General features: G+C 36.8%; 1 protein-coding gene across 1 annotated transcript in view; it reads right to left on the reverse strand.

Annotated features, from left to right (window-relative positions):
* The window catches only part of cntn5 (contactin 5), a 104,113-nt gene that overhangs the window by 22,037 nt on the left and 65,643 nt on the right, over positions 1 to 16,433 (reverse strand). Inside the window, exons 10-14 of the mRNA XM_059330972.1 lie at positions 16,174 to 16,310; positions 15,901 to 16,030; positions 9,519 to 9,663; positions 1,760 to 1,887; positions 1,157 to 1,356 (exon numbers count right to left, since the gene is read on the reverse strand). Of these exons, the coding sequence (XP_059186955.1) occupies positions 1,157 to 1,356; positions 1,760 to 1,887; positions 9,519 to 9,663; positions 15,901 to 16,030; positions 16,174 to 16,310 (740 nt within the window). The remainder of the gene's footprint in view (positions 1 to 1,156; positions 1,357 to 1,759; positions 1,888 to 9,518; positions 9,664 to 15,900; positions 16,031 to 16,173; positions 16,311 to 16,433) is intronic.

The following is a 16,433-nucleotide window of genomic DNA, read 5'->3' on the forward strand; positions in this document are numbered from 1 at the left end:
AAGGAATAGTGACATAAAGAGGACTCCCCACTCTCTTGCAAATTTGTACTCAACTTCATTTCATGGTTTAATCACTAATGATTTTTTCTCTATTATGCTTAGGGGGAGTGTGAGATGTTGCTTTGTAAAAATATAAAAACTAAATCAAGCTTGATGGAACTTATTTGAAATTTACTTCTCCTGTTTCAAAATAATGCATCTAAAAAAGGGACAAATCAAAAAGATTAAACCAGTCATTTCAATTTGCTTTAACAGAAAATGATTTGTGTCCGCTTTGGCATAATAATGTTAGTGTGTAGTGACGGAATCTGTGTTTGACTCTCATCACTCAGACTCTCCTAGTAAATATTGTAACAAGGGAAAAGGGAACAACTAAAACATTGAGGTCACCATAGGTCCGGTAAAAAGAAATGAGGGTAAAAAGTGAAGGTGAAATGGGAAGGTTAACAATGCAGCCATGATGTTTTAGGGAGTCAAAGGTTAAATGCTTCTTTGTTTGGCTATGTTTTGCTGGGAGAAATTTAACGACATCTTCCTCAGAGGATCCTTGACCCCTGTATCCCTCGAGTCAAACGGAGAGACAACCAACAGGAAAATGAGCATGCTGGACTTTTACAATTCAGGAGAATTGTTATAGTTGTTGAGAAAGGAAGATGTCATTAAATCTCACATTACAACATGAATATTCACCATAATAAAGTTTCAATCTTTGCATAATTGTCTTTGTCATTCATTTCCCTACAATTTCTTATTCAAAATCTCCGCTGAGTTTCAAAGCCAGTATGAGTCAGTCTCTATTCATGCTTTCATTTTTAACGAAAACAAACAATTTCACAGGTGCAAACCAAAACAATAGACCAGACTTTGATAAACATGATTATATGATTCAGTGCAGGTCTTTGATGATACCGAGGTAGTCTGACCTTTAGCTGAACAGATTCATTTTGCAGATATAACAGATTGCTGCAATGAGCCTAAAATAATTACATAAACATTGTAAATGAAAACACTGAAATAACAGCCATTTATTTAAACTTAACAATTATTCAGACAGTAAGAGTGGCAATGGATGACGGATGGACAGACAGAGACAGAAACGTAGATCAACAGATAGATAGAACCAGAACTAATGTGATAAATTGACTTTTAGTCTTACTTTTGCTCTTACTCTTGCTCTTACTGTTTGGATGTATTCAAAGTGACCGCCATCCTGTTGGAAGTTGATCGGTTTCTGGTTGAAGAACCACTGAAACGCCACATCCAGCGACGTGTCATGTGTTGCCTTGCAGCTCAGCACCACGCTCTCCCCCACGGTCACTTCCACTCTGCTCGGGCTAAGCTCCACACGCATGGCCTCTGGAAGCACAAAGCTGCTACACTGTCACCTCAGGCTAACCAAAAGCTAGCGTCAAGCAGCTGCATTTGACTGTGACATCACTGGCAGAGCAATCACGAGAACCTGACCCTAACTTGGGCATACAAGTCTCAAACACATTGTCAGATAAATATCCTGCTGGGCTCTGATCTAGACTGTGTGCAGTGCAGAGCATCTATAAGACTGAGGCCTTTACGCTGTAAAAAATGTGTCCTTGTAATATGATTCTTGAATGTGAGGGACCTTGGTTCACGGTTGAGCAAGCACAATAAATTTCCTGGCACCGGAGCAAAGGTGGGGGGAAAAATGACATTGGGGACTGTTTACTGGTGGCCGACTTGTGCTAATTTGGCAGAAAATAAAGGCCCCCAGGGCATCACTTACCTTTTACCCACAGTATGGCAGTCATCTCTGCCGAGCCCAACTGATTCTCTGCCCGGCACACATAGTTTCCCTCATCCGCTCGGCTGGAGTTAACAATTCTCAGAGTATTGTTCCGTAACAACATAATCCTGTGAGAAGGGACACAAAAATCAATACTGGTATGAGAAACAAATTCACGTACGAACAGTTGCTGTACAAGTTGAGGCGTGGGGTTATATGTTTGTGGTTGTGTCGGGTTACAAGAATAGCACTTGCTCACTTGGGACGAGATAAAACGAACTGCTCAGATATTCTTGAAATAATCATCCACTCGAGATACCAGTGGAAAATAATAATAAAATTAAATTGTGTTTACAGCGAGTAAATTATCATCACTGAACTGAAGGACAAAAAAAGTATCATTGTAAGTTGTTTGTGTTGTGAAAAAGCTCTGAGGACTGAGGGATGCCAAGTCAAGAACAGTGTCTGTATTTGTTGTGTAACCTTCAACAAGAGAACATTAAAATAAACCGCGTTCAGTGACGATCAATCAACAATTAAAACGTGTTTTAATGATTCTGATTAGCAGATACTGCTAGGTAGCTCTACCTTGAACAGGATTACAACACAGATGCTCATTCAGATATAGATGAACGTAACGAGGACACAGTTCAGTCAAAGGAAGAAAAAAAAGTGACATCAAAGTCTTGATGTCAAGAACAAAGAAACACTATATTCCTGACTTTCAATTTGGGTATAATGATGCACTATATCTGATCTCAGACTGCCATTCGAGTAATTACAGTATAATTCAAAACAATTTTTTTTGTGGAGAACACTATATAACATGAAATTAAATAGATGTTATGACTCTCTCTGTCCTTTTACGTCAATATTTCCAGCAATCTAAATGAAGGGTGCACTTATCATGCACACTGCTCCTGAATCCACCTGACAAACACTAAATATTGCTGCTTTCAATGTATCTAAAGCAAAAGCTGTAAAAACTAAGATGTGCATATCAGCGAGCTGTCCTCCCAGGAAACACAAGTGTAATAGAGAGAAAAAACAACACCTCGCCTGCATTCATAAGTAGCCCCTTATCCAGCTGAAGGACACGCGCAATATGGTTTTAACATTTCGCTCTAACTTGTAAATAACAGCCGGAAAATGAAGTGCTCGACATATAGATAGTATAGGATGCAACAGCACTGGAAGCAGGTGTGTGAGCAGATGGCCTCAGAGCAGAAGTCATATAAAAGTATAGTATATTATGAATTATGTTGAGCCACTGCTCTCCCCTCAGTGTCCGCTGCAACCCTCCTTCACTTCACAATCTAAATATTTATATCATATTTGATTATAGCATTGCCTGGATTAAGTTTTCATAGCAAGGCATTGTCCAATGTGCTCTAGGCAATGTGGAATTTTGACATGTGTGTGTCTGTGTTTCAGGCCCTGATTTACAAAATAAACACTGCATATTACACATTGAAGCTACCAATCTCACAAAGGATTTTAAAAACCATTTCCCAGTTTAAAATAATTCTATGCAACCATCTGGTTTGTTTGCTTGTTTGTTTGTTTTTATTTAGATCCCCATTAGCTTTTGCAAAGCAGCAGCTATTCTTTCTGGGGTCTATCATCATATTTCAGTGCGACAAATACAATGTAGGAATAAACCGTATGATAACAGACATGACATATGAATACATAACATGAAACAAAAATAACACAGAGACAATACGTAATTACATTTCACATAAAACATGGTTGACATCACAAAATAAAAAACAAAACAACACAAAAAAGACGACTGCATCAATTAAAGTTGATATTTAGACAATGACTTGTAAGTTGTTTTTTTTAAAGATATATAGATTTAATTGAGTAATATGATAAAGGAGTGAGTTCCACTGTTGCATTGCTCTATATATAATATATATATTTATATATAACTGTAAGTTGAATCATAGTCATGGATCTTGGTAAAGTGGAACAACCTCCAACTGCCTTGTTGAATAATGATGTGCCTCTGAACTGAAAGACCCCTAGAAATGATCTTGCGACCCCTTTGTGGTCCCAAGTCTTAAGGTTGAGAACCACTGGCCTCCAGAGGGGGGAGGATGAACATTTTCAAAGTTATTTTTTTTTTAATGAGAAAATCAATTTTATACAAAATAAAACAATCTGAATCACAGGGGGTGTGAGGTTTTCTCATCTTTAATCTAATTCATGTTGTTTGGCGTTTATATTTATAGCACTAAGCTCTTTCATCACGGACAAGGTGATTGAAATTGGCAAAGAGAAACTCCTGAAGGCGTGACAAAAATCTAGCCACACAATTCAGAAGCAATCTGCAGCCAGGAGACATTTTTCAAATTAGGGAGGAAATTCACATCCGACAAGGACACAGAAGCAGAAAGGACAAGATGGGGACTGTTGGGTATACAGAATATGCAAATAAATTCAACCTTAGGACATTTAAGGGAAACATTAAAAGATCACAGCAAGCCCACACCCACTGCAGCATTTGAAAATATATTTGTTTCAATCCAAGGTGATTTTTGAGGTGAAGCCAAATAGGCCGCAACATAATATTCATTATTTACATACAAAAGCTCTAATACATTTTTAAATATTTTACTTTTTTTTTTTTTTAAATAAAAATCGACAAATTATGCACTGTCTCACTGTTGAACAAAGAGTTTGTGGGTTGTCTGCCACATACTTTCAAACTAATGGGATTAATACTTTCTGTTTAAGAGACAAAAGCCCTGAACATTAGCGGAAATCCATGTTAATTACAAACCTTCATTAAGTCAGCACAGCTGTCAATGGCAGATAAACGTGAAGCTGTTTCGATCCCCCCCCGTTCATCCAAGAATACAACATCTCTCCATCCATAAACTCTTTCCTTTACTATAGGTAATGGCAGAAAATCCTTGCAGGAGTCACCCTGGTCAAGACCTGAAAACGCATGGCTCCTCTTGTTTATTTCACCTTCTCCAGATAGAAATCACCCTTCCACAAGGTTGAACTCCAGTTGAGCGGTGACCCTAAACACTGTTATCCAGTTCATTAACTCACCATACAGTAATGCAGTTAACTTGAATCAAACTCTTAATTGGATTTGTGTTTTATTAAAGCACAATGTAGTGTATGCATCTTAAAACTAATCTGTGAGAAAAGCTACTGAATGCAGAAATTCTGTGAGATTATGAAGAAAAAGGACCCCATCCTATACATATACAGGATAACACTTAAAGGTTCAGGGTGTAGGGTTTAGGATCTATCAACAGAAATGTATTATAATATTCATAAGCATGTTTTTATTAGTGTATATTTGGTAATTTTGTGTCTTTTTTGTGTGATTTTTGTCTTTTTTTGGTCATTTTGTGTCTTTTTTTAATAGTTTTGTGTTTTTTCCACACAAGATAGTTGTACCACTTTGGTCACTTTAAAATGTCTTGTTCAGTATTCATTTGGATTAAAACTCTTTTTAAGGAGTCAGATTTTTATTTTGAGTGACGGTACCTCTTACTAACCAAGCTAGCTAGCTATTAATAGTGTTAGCTGATAACACACCATCCGTCTGGCTCCTGATTCATTCTGCACATGTTTGACACAAAAAACTAAGAAATGCCAATCTTAAATCGTTTAAAACCGGAGTCCACAACCATTGGATGACACTGTGGTGACTACGTCCATTATTTGTTAACAGTCTGTGGGAGCAGGTCCTCTTCTCTAAGCAGAGAGATATTCAGTTGGTTCCATTCTGCAACCTCACTACTATGTACCAAAAATCCTCCCACATAGCTCCTTTAATAGTGAATGATAAATTACTCTGAGTTGGGAAATGAACTGCCTTGCCAATACAGTTTGCGAACAAATTTTCTGCTCTTTTAAGACATGACTTTATCTGAAGTCGGATAAAAACAAGATCAAGGTTTTTTTCGGACAGGTATGAATCTCCCCACGGTGTACGCCAACAACTCTGAAAAATAGATTTGTGAGGGTTTGACAAATACCTCAAAGGCTTTATCAGATCCAGACCAGTCAGGGTCATTAATCACCATTTTAGGGCAACACACTCACTAACTTATCCCCATCCATCAGCCCTATGAAGCCAGCTCTTTTATAGAAAATAGACATCCAAAATTAGCTCTGAGGATCATTTTTCTTTCAATGGAAAATTAAATATTTGAACCAACCTCCGAAATTACCATGTTAAACCAATTCCTGCATACTCCATTACTCCACTTTGCATTCACCTGTTAGAGGGATGAAGATTTGTTGCTGCCTGTTTGAAGGAGCAACACACTGAGGATCTGATTATCAACTGGCTGCCCTTGCTGCAAGGCTGTTGAACAGACAGCTGAATCTTGGCTGATAAACAAAGGTCCCGTTCTCTCACTCAAAACTTGGGATGCTCAGCAGTGACTGATAATTTCAGTGGTGTCGCTCAGTTTGATTGATGGACCCCTCGCCTTCCCCAGCCCCCCTCTAGGTGCAGCAGAGAGATGTTTCTCATAAAAGATGATGCATCAAACTGAATGTGAATTCCAAATGCAATTGTACAGTCTAAATTGTCAGCATCCCCGAGAAGGAGGTGGGGCTGAGGATGTGTCTCCAGAGCTTCTCCAGTACCTAAGGTGTTTTATTCCAGCGGTGACACTTAATTTCAGTTACAGTAATGAAACTGTGATGTGTTACAACAAGACATGTATACCATTCCTGAAGGGCCTGTGCCTCAATGATAACAGCTGAAGTTCTGCCATGAAACTATGATGAAAAACAATATAAAGATATTGAAGGAGACAAACTTTTCATGACTTCATACATATTTTACAGGGCAATTAACTCTCTCTCATAATATTCCATTCTGTAAACTGTGCGGAAGAAAAAAAAATCTGATGCTATTTATAACAGACCCCAGTAAATCTGTCTAAAAAAGATAATGTGCATGATCCATCCCATTGATAACAGTAATATTAATTCTCCCTAAGTCTAAAATAGTTTAAGGGTGTCACTTCAGAGACTGAAACACCTCTTCTAACATATTGCTATTTTGGATGCACAAGGCAGATTATTATTTAAGTGATAAGTCTTGGCATTAAATTAGTTTTACACATTTCTCTCACTTTCCAACACCACATATTGTACCAGTACAGTAGCTTGGATCTTATGATGATATACTGTGAAATTATAAAGACTATACCATTTCTACTGAGGTATCTATCGCTTTAATATCTCTGGTTATATTAGACAATTGCAGACAATGTTGCAAATCAATGACCTGGAAGGCTTTATGGCAACATTGAGATGAAGCAGGTCAGATATTGAATTCATTAGTTTAGTCCAAAATTGGCTTTTCCATGCTGGACAATTTTTCTGAAATATATAACATTGTGCATTCTGTTGCAATGTTGTAATGTTCAGTCAAAGTCAAATATGACATGTCACAAGTAGTTTTAGTGTAACCGTTTATTTAACCCTTTGATGCACAACATGGGTATAAAGTGACCCGACTAAGTTTTTATATTCTATGTCTTTGCAATAAATTAATTTCATCATTCAGTATTGTAGGTTTTCCTCAAAAAAATTGTTTTTGATCATCATACACCCATGTTATGCATTAGAAGGTGTTTATATATTGGCACCAATTTAAAACCTAACAAAGAAGACACAAATATTAACTATCCTATTTTGTCAAATTGTTGTTTTTTTTCCAATGGAAAATATTATTTGGTGGCTCTAATAAGTCTCAAATGTTAAAATATGTTATATTCCAATGTAATCCAGTGGTTCTAACAACTATTTTAACGTTAAACCTTCGAAATAAGATAAACATAGTTACTCGTATACTCAAATTGTTCATTTAGTGTATCACTTTTTGTATCACTACGCTTCTAATGCACAAGGTCATTTTTGACCCATGTGTGTAAACTTGATGTAATAATACAAAATGTATTTTCTTCATAAAGTATGAAAGGAAAAATTTATATAATGATCTGTTGTAATAATAAAAAAAGATATTCAAACACACAGCCAGCATGAAATAACATGGGAAATGAATGCGGGTCATTTTTGACCCATGTTGTGCATTAGAAGGTGTTTATATGTTGTGCATCAAAGGGTTAGATGAACATAAATACTGTCCTTCAGGCTGTGCTATGGGTTCTATGATTATGTCTCCATTACATATTACTTTTCTGAGTAACTTTTTCCTCTAGAAAAATCCTTAACATTACTACTATCACTATTACATTACTAATATTACATTTAGATGCATTCATTGCGCTTCTTTTTTTCATTTATTATTCCAAGCATTGATTAAGAGGCAGGTGGTCTGCTGGCGCCCTGTTATCCAACCACAACCAAGCCTCCATATGACTGTGATCAAAGCAGCATGTCTCAAAGCTGCAGCACGAGTTAGGTTTAAATTATAGCTTTCAAATAGTAGTTGCAGCTAATATTTACAGACGATTTAACAGCACACAGTGCAGCGGCCCAGAGAACCGTGCTGACACTGAGCTGACACAGTAAGTGTGTCTGTTGGCGTTAATGCTAATTTATTTAATAGCATATACACACAGTATATAATGCTTTAAAATTACTGTTTTTCTTGCTTTTGTGACTGTGCATTTAACCCACTTAATGCTCATTGATGGAGAGAGTCAAAAAAGTAGAGACTAAATTATGCATGTGAAAGAGAAAAAAAGTTCATGTTGACATGAATTTCCATATATGGTCCTCATTAGGTCAAATGAAATGAACACACCTATTTAATAGGCAATTAATGATAAAGCATCACGGCCTTATCTCCTAATTAGCCTAAACGAGTCATCTGATATGAGACATTTTCTTAAAGATAAGAGACTAATTTTGCCACTTCTCTCATCTAATTGCTTCATGTGATTGGACAGACCTGGAGGTGGGGGCTCACACCTGAATTATGAAAAATTAACTTGATATCTGACATAAGGTTACTGTCTATTAAGAACTTGCATATGATTTGCTGATGTATTTGCCTAATAATAATTTAATAAAGGTGACAACAAGCACAGACTGTAATAAACGAAAAAAGAAAGAAAAAGTCTTAACTTATTAGTGTACTTAATAAAGTATAATATTAATGTAATATCTTGTGATCACACTAGAGATACAGACAGTGAATACTGTCTGGTGTATATAAATTATAATTAGAAAAAAGTCATCTGTGGTTCCAGTCATATCTGCTTAGTGATGGCCAAATGATGCTTCTTGAATGTTTCCTTTATTTTCTGAGACCACTAGATGAGGCTTTCTGTTCAACAAAGAAAGCACACTGAACTGCCATTCGTCAAGTCATTTTCTATAAACCATGAGCAATAAATACAACTTCAGTCCATGAAGCTTCATTAATATTTGGACATCAATAATATTCGGACAAAATAAATGAAAACAATATCTTAAGTTACTCCCTACTCAATCATTTTTTTCAGTAAAAAACATATGCACTCTTACTTAGTAGTAGATGTTTTGATGATTACTTTTACTTCAACTTGAGTACTTGTTTTTGCAAAGTAACTAGATTTACTTGAGTACAGTGTTTGGTTACTGTAAACAGCTGTGCTACTGAAGTGTCCTTGTGCAGAACACTGGATTGCCTTCAGCTTTCGGCGCTGGTAACCCACACAGATCAATACTTGAATTTATTTTTTATTATGTCATACAACAATGCATTCTAGCTCCTTTCATTTCAGAGTGACACAAGCTTCGAAAAATGTTTCTGTACCTTCTACTTTGCTGTATCCTTCGGTCTCCTCTCTTCCACGTTATCCGTGGTTTGGGCGAAGCTCTGGGTTTGCACTCCAGTGACACGTCTTTCCCAAGTGTTGCAATGACCCGAACGGGATTGTTGACAAAGACAGGAGCTGATGCTGTGTAGGACAGACACACAAGATTTTAATATTAAAAAAAGACAAAATAATGTGGCATTGAGTTAAATATTCCAATATTCATAACACAGGGTTCGTACACTTTTTCAGTGGTCAAATTCAAGCATTTTTCAACTTTCAAGGTCCATTTTCAAGCTTTTCCAGTATCTTACACCGGTTGTAAATTGCATGTTTTAGATGAGTACTTACATACTAAAAGGGGGAGATTTCACTGAACCATACCAACAGCGATGGTGTTACACTTTTAGGAGGAACGGTCTTCATTTCAGGCTACTCCTTATTCTTTACATTGAACATGTGATTATCTATAGTCTATAGATGGATATAGTCAGATTGTCAGAGAAATACAGGAAGAATTTCAAGCATTTACAAGCACTTTATCCTAAATCCAAGCACTTTTTAAACCTTGAAAATACAACATTTATATTCAAGCATTTTCAAGGATTTCAAGCATCTGTACCAACCCTGATAACATATGTGATGTACTGTTGCACATTAAATTCCTTTCCGAATCAGTTTAGATTTGTAAAATTTAATTTAGTATTTGTATTTAAGACATGTCAAATCATAGATCTACCTTTAACTCATACACTTACTGCTGGCACAGTTAAAGGGTTTTTAGTGAAATGTATACACTTTTTCTTACACCAAACTAAAACAATACTGCCTTGTTTCTCTTTCTGCCTCCACGTGGTATAACAAACTTTGTCACTGTAGTTTTAATTAATTGTGTGGTTGCTAAAATGTAAAAGATTTGTAAAAATAGTACTCCTAACACGTCTTCAACTGTGACATTTCAAAGTAATTATTTAAAAAATGCTAGAGGGTTTAGACTGACACATCATGACTCAAAATGCTGCTTGATAAAAATGCTAATTTTTAACTAGATTTTCCACATCAAGTATAACAAAGCATGCTTCAAATCAAACATGCTTTTATATACTGTATAATGTACTATGCTTTGTCTTAATGTGCTAATTCAGTAGACCCTACACTTCTATAAATATACATTGTGTTGTGTAGCCTAATTACTTAATAGCTGTCATCTTGTTAATGACACGGTTGGATGATTTGAACTGCTCGTATGAAAATTGTTTTTAACCCATATTTAGCCATGCTGCTTGAGCGAATAATAAATACATTTCTTTTTAATTATGGCTCGCTGAAGAGAAAGAATTAGACACTAATGGTCTAAATAAGGCTTCGGGCTTAAAGTTAGTACTGGTATACTGTTGTATTACACATCAAGGCCATGTGCAGGCTGCAAGGCTCTGTCAAGTGGCATTATTCAAATCCTGAATGATGCTTTAAAGGTGACATTACACACAATGACAATTCAATCCCATCTGTAGCTACAGGCTGACCCCTCTCCCTGTAACACTTGTGTCTTTGAGGCTGAGTAGTTGCCTGAGTGGCAGAGGTCCCTCTAGACACGGAAAGCAGCAGAAAACAGAGCAGTTGCAGTGTGTATTTGTTTTAATCAAAATAAGAGCAGGCCTGCAGCTGGTGGCAGCAGTACCCTTATTGCTTCACCCGCCACCCTCCCAGAAGAGCTGGATCTGGGACAAGATCACAGGCATGAGGGCAGCAACTGCCCCCATGTAGCCTCCAGTGATCGCTCATCTGCAGGCTGTTATTAGCCATGTAATCTGTCCTGATAGTGTTTGCTTGTGGACATCTCCACAGAGCACAGGTCACTGGGAAGACGTGCCTGGGGGGTATAGTTATGAAAACATTCATCACAGGCTTCCAAATAGCATCATTGTGACTGTGACTCTAAGGAAGGCGAAAGCACTTCCTCGTCAGCTCACATAAAGCTTATTAAAATCTAGATCTTCTCACTTTTTGCAGACATAACACTGTGGATTTAAATCAAATAAAAGGTGGCTGTTTTACACAGGTTGTAAAATGATGGTTTAGGGATAAACAGTTTATAGATCTACCACCAAAAATGTCGTCCACTTGCAGTGAGATTTTTAAAATGCCACAGATTCCCCTTCAAAAAAGGGCATGCCACACAGACAGTAAATCAAACTGTCCCTCTGGGAAACACAAAAGGGGAACGGGTATCACCAGATGTATCCCAGTATAGAAGATGACAAGGAGAAAATAGTGCATCAACACAGAACAGTGGACAGCCATTCAGAGCGACTGTTATGTTTTTAGCCTGAAGCCTCACATGTATGTTTGAAGAGCACGGTTTCCTTGGCTTTTAGTGTTGTGAAATTTTAAAGTAAATGTGACTCCTGTTTAGTTGTCTGCAAGAAAGGATGCAAGTACTCTGTAACACGTCATAATAAAGCTCAGTAATAAAATGATTACTTGATAATGCATTAAACTCTAGTAATTTTGCTGTTAACAAACAATGGAATGATAATTAAAATGTTTATTAATGAATAGCAATGTAATTTTAGTAGTTTATTATTGCACACATAACATTTTATATGGGATATTAAAGTTGATGTACACAACGTTTAGAGCAGATCTATGGTTCAGCAGGGACTGTCTCCACACTCGTTCTCATCCCCAGCTTGTCACATATAGATGCTTGCAGACGCCCCTTGGCATCACTTTTTAATGCACTTGGTACTCACATACACAGACATGCCAGAACAAATCACAGAGAGAGAGAGAGAGTGTGGCTTTCTCTGGTCAGGGCGATGTTACTCCACTATAACGCAAAAATGTATTTATTGCTATATAGGGCTGCACAATTAATCGAATTTTAATTTTGGCTGCCACGATTAAATTAACCTGATCGTTGGCAATATTTCAAAACCGGCGAAGCAGTGTTGCCAAATTATACTTACATATTTAGCCACTTTTCAGACCCCCTTAGCGACTATTTTTCAAACAAGCGACTAGCGACAAATCCAGCGACTTTTCTGGTGTTATTAGAGACGTTTGGAGACTCATTCTTATTCTTATTAAGTTAAGAAGAGTAAAAACGAGTCGAAGCAGCATAGTCCTCCCGCAGCAGTCTCTCCCAGCTGCAGAGCCGGAGGGGATGTTAACCCCTTAGTGTCCAGTCTGCAAATTGCTAATAGGCTAACAGTTAGCTCTGTAGCAGTACAGTGTGTATGTGCTGCTGCTGCAGGAGGTGTTCACTTAGCGATCTCTGTTTGTTTACAACAAGCACCGGACACTAAAAACTGTTCCTATTGTTTGTTTAAAAGTAGTGCAAAAAAATACAGATGTTTTCCCGAACATGATGAATAATCGTGATTAATAATTGTGATTACAATATTAATTAAAATAATCGTGATTATCATTTTGGCCATAATCGTGCAGCCCTATTGCTATATTTGTATTCTGAATGTCATGTACAGCACGTTAAGTTTTTGTTGGTCATTAACATATAACATGTAAACTGCTAAGAAATAGTTTATAAAATATCTATTAACATTACATGCATACTATAGATTTATCATATATTTGTAACACTTTGTTTACAGTTAATAATTGTTTTGTAAACAATGTACAAACATTTTTTGATTTTATTATAAGGTTGCAACTGATGATTATAACACCTTGTTAAATTGTCTATTACTACTTTATATAGTGTATAAAATGTTATACTGTTTGCAACAATAAACAGTTGAAAAACATACGCATTAGAGCATTAGTAATACTTCTTTTAGCTTAATTATAATTGTGTTGTTTGTTAACAACAAAACAACTGAAATAAGGTTTAATGAGCTATTATTTGATCATTTATTAGCAACAGTTATTAAAAAGTTTACGTAAATACACATTGTTTAATGTATGAGTTAATAATAATAATAGTTGATTATCAAATGATAACAGCAAACCCCACCTGAAAGATGAAAGTCATGTCCGAGGTGAGGCTTTGTTTTCCTAAGTAATGAGCATTGTGATGTAGACTTTGCTTTGATGACAAACGATAGAGAGGAGATAACACACTAATGGAGTCATTAAACCCCATCAAAGAAACCATTGATGTTTCTCCTCTGGTGTTTGCTCCCATTAGTATAAATCTATACCTACAAGTCACTGCTTTTCATTCTCCTCGGAAATAACGAAGAAATGTTCCAGACTCTCCTCTGCTTGATGCGTGCAGACATCTCATTGAATATAACCATAAGGGCCCTTCTTTTATTCATGCCGTCCACTGCCTGGGTTAAATCAGGGACCATTGATTGGCAATCAGCACATCTCACAGTTCAGTGTTCCCCACTCGCATTTCAATCTCCTCTACCTATCATCCAGTACCTTACTCAGCTGCCAATACTCACTCTGCACTTCTGCTCTGTGCAGAGTGTCAAGAAATGTGCTTGGCGGAAATTATTAGTTGCCTCGTAAAAAAGAAAAAAACATTTTTTTTCTTTTAATTTCATGTTTTTGTCTTCTTTTTATTATAAAATCCAGGGTTTCCTCTACATATAATTGATTGTGGCGCACCCCCACGGCAGCATATTATTATTGTAAATTATTGTATGAAATGTGATTTTGGCACAAAACATGGTGCTTTTCATGAAATGTGACGCTACACTCTTGTTTTAAGAGTTAATTTCTTATTTGAAGCGTACAACACGATTATTTCTAGATTTAACATTCTTAATTTAAGAAATCTTGTCAAGTGAAATTATCTGTCCATGCAGCAAGATAATTTCCCTCAGATTTAATGTTTTTATCTTGTTTTTAGACACCCCTTTTTTGCAGTGTACTGCCCTGATTTTTATAAAACTTGGTAGTAGGCTGTAACATCGGCCAAGCATTGGATTTTGGATTGGATCCAAACACAGGGCCGATAGACTAATAAAAATTGACTTTTATTTACATTGCGAGATGGGGAATTAGTTGCCTCATAAAAAAGAAAACAATTTTTTCTTTTAATTTCATGTTTTTGTCTTCTTTTTATTATAAAACCCAGGGTTTCCTCCACATGTTATTGATTATGGCGCGCCGCCACGGCAAAATAAAAGCAGCCACACCTTCAGAATAATGTTAGGGTTTTTTTTTACCTTGTTTTTATGTTATTTTATGTTTATATTATTGTAAATTATTGTATGAAATGTGATTTTGGCACAAAACATGGTGTTTTTCATGAAATGTGACGCCACGCTGCAAATCCTTATTTTGAAAAACCAACACCGGAGTCACCACCTGCCTGTCTGGCTGCGAAAAGACGAAGACAGTAGAGACAACAGTCCGGGCGTGGAGGGAGAGAAAGGGGTGAAAGAAAGGTACCTAAGCTAGGTTGATAAAAATAACAAGAGAAATGAAGTGCTCTCAGCCAGGCTGCAAACTGTGACATTAGATTAGGCAGTTGTGTATACTTGCTACAGTACCAACATTCAGTTTGTAGTCATTATTTCAAATGTTAAAAAATGTCATATCTCACAGGAGACATGAGGGCACAGTTGTGTGTGTAGTTGTGCTACAGCCTTGTATTTTTACATTGTAGCTATTTTCTTCAAATGGATGGACTGCCCTTTTCTTTTGTACACATTCTATGCAGGAAGAGATGTTTACTTGACTGTATTCAATATAGACTAGTTTAGCTATTTAACTTATATCTTTAATTTGTTGTTGTTGTGTTTGTTGTTTTGGCCTAGTGATTGTAGAACTTTCCAGCAGGTGTCTCACCTTTTGGTTTTGTTTCATTTACTTGTTAGTCAGGACTGGTACGCCTTGCCGGTGAGTAGCTGCAGACTAGCATGGTTGGTGTTTAAATATCATATGAATGAGTGTATAATTTAATTCAATAATTCTGGGGTTTTTGTGTTTATGTTTGCATTACAGGTTTACAACCTAATCAACGTCACTGCATAATTTTCTAATTAACGTCACTAATAAGCTAACTAGCGGTAGGCTATCGTAGTGTAGCAGCTACCCAGTGTGTGGCTGCTTGTTGTGTATGTGGACTTAATAAAAATCATAAAAGTGACTGGAGTTGTATCCACCCTACCTGTCCCGATAACCCTTCCAGAGGGGAGTTTATTAAACTATAGGAGATAGATTAGTAAAAGTCTGGACAGTGATACTGCAAGATCCTATTTTCAATTATTATTTTCAATTCATGTACCGGAAAACCTGTAGTAAATAATGTATTTAGAAAAACATTTAGTTTGAAATAGTCATAATTTCACATTTCAAAATGCTGTCGTCGTCACCCCCCTCTTCCACTCGGGCAGACCTCCCCCACGGTTTAAAAAAATCCTGGAGGAATCCCTGTAAAACCAAAGGCGTACCTACCTAAAATCTTGAGTTCAGCATTCGAGTAAATGGCCCCGTATTTATTTCCAGCAACACACTGGTACATTCCTGAGTCCGTCTGCTGCACTTTGTGAATGGTGAGTTCTCCATTCACTATTTCAACTCGACCCTGTCACAAGAAAAGATACATTGTGTCTAAGTATAAATAGACTATACATGATAATGATGCATATAGTGGTTTCATAGAAATAATTCAGATATTTCATGGCACAGTCAACAAAAGGAGAGGGCACTGTGTAGTAAGGTAAGTACCTGGGATGTCAAGGGCAAACCATTACGGAGCCAGTGATAGGTGGGCCGGGGCCTCCCCATGGCCTTGCACTCCCATTGGAGCTTCTCTCCACTATCCATCTGAGTATCATTAATCATTCTGACCCACTGAGGGAGGGCTTTGAAGAAAGAGAGGAAAAAAAGATTTAGAATACGTAATATATCCTTGAAACACACACAAGACACAAGTATGGCCACCTGTACTTAGAGGAGAAAAAATACAAATTCACTGACAACTAACT

This window comes from Centropristis striata, chromosome 4, assembly GCF_030273125.1.
Source record: "Centropristis striata isolate RG_2023a ecotype Rhode Island chromosome 4, C.striata_1.0, whole genome shotgun sequence".
Taxonomy (NCBI): Eukaryota; Metazoa; Chordata; class Actinopteri; order Perciformes; family Serranidae; genus Centropristis; species Centropristis striata.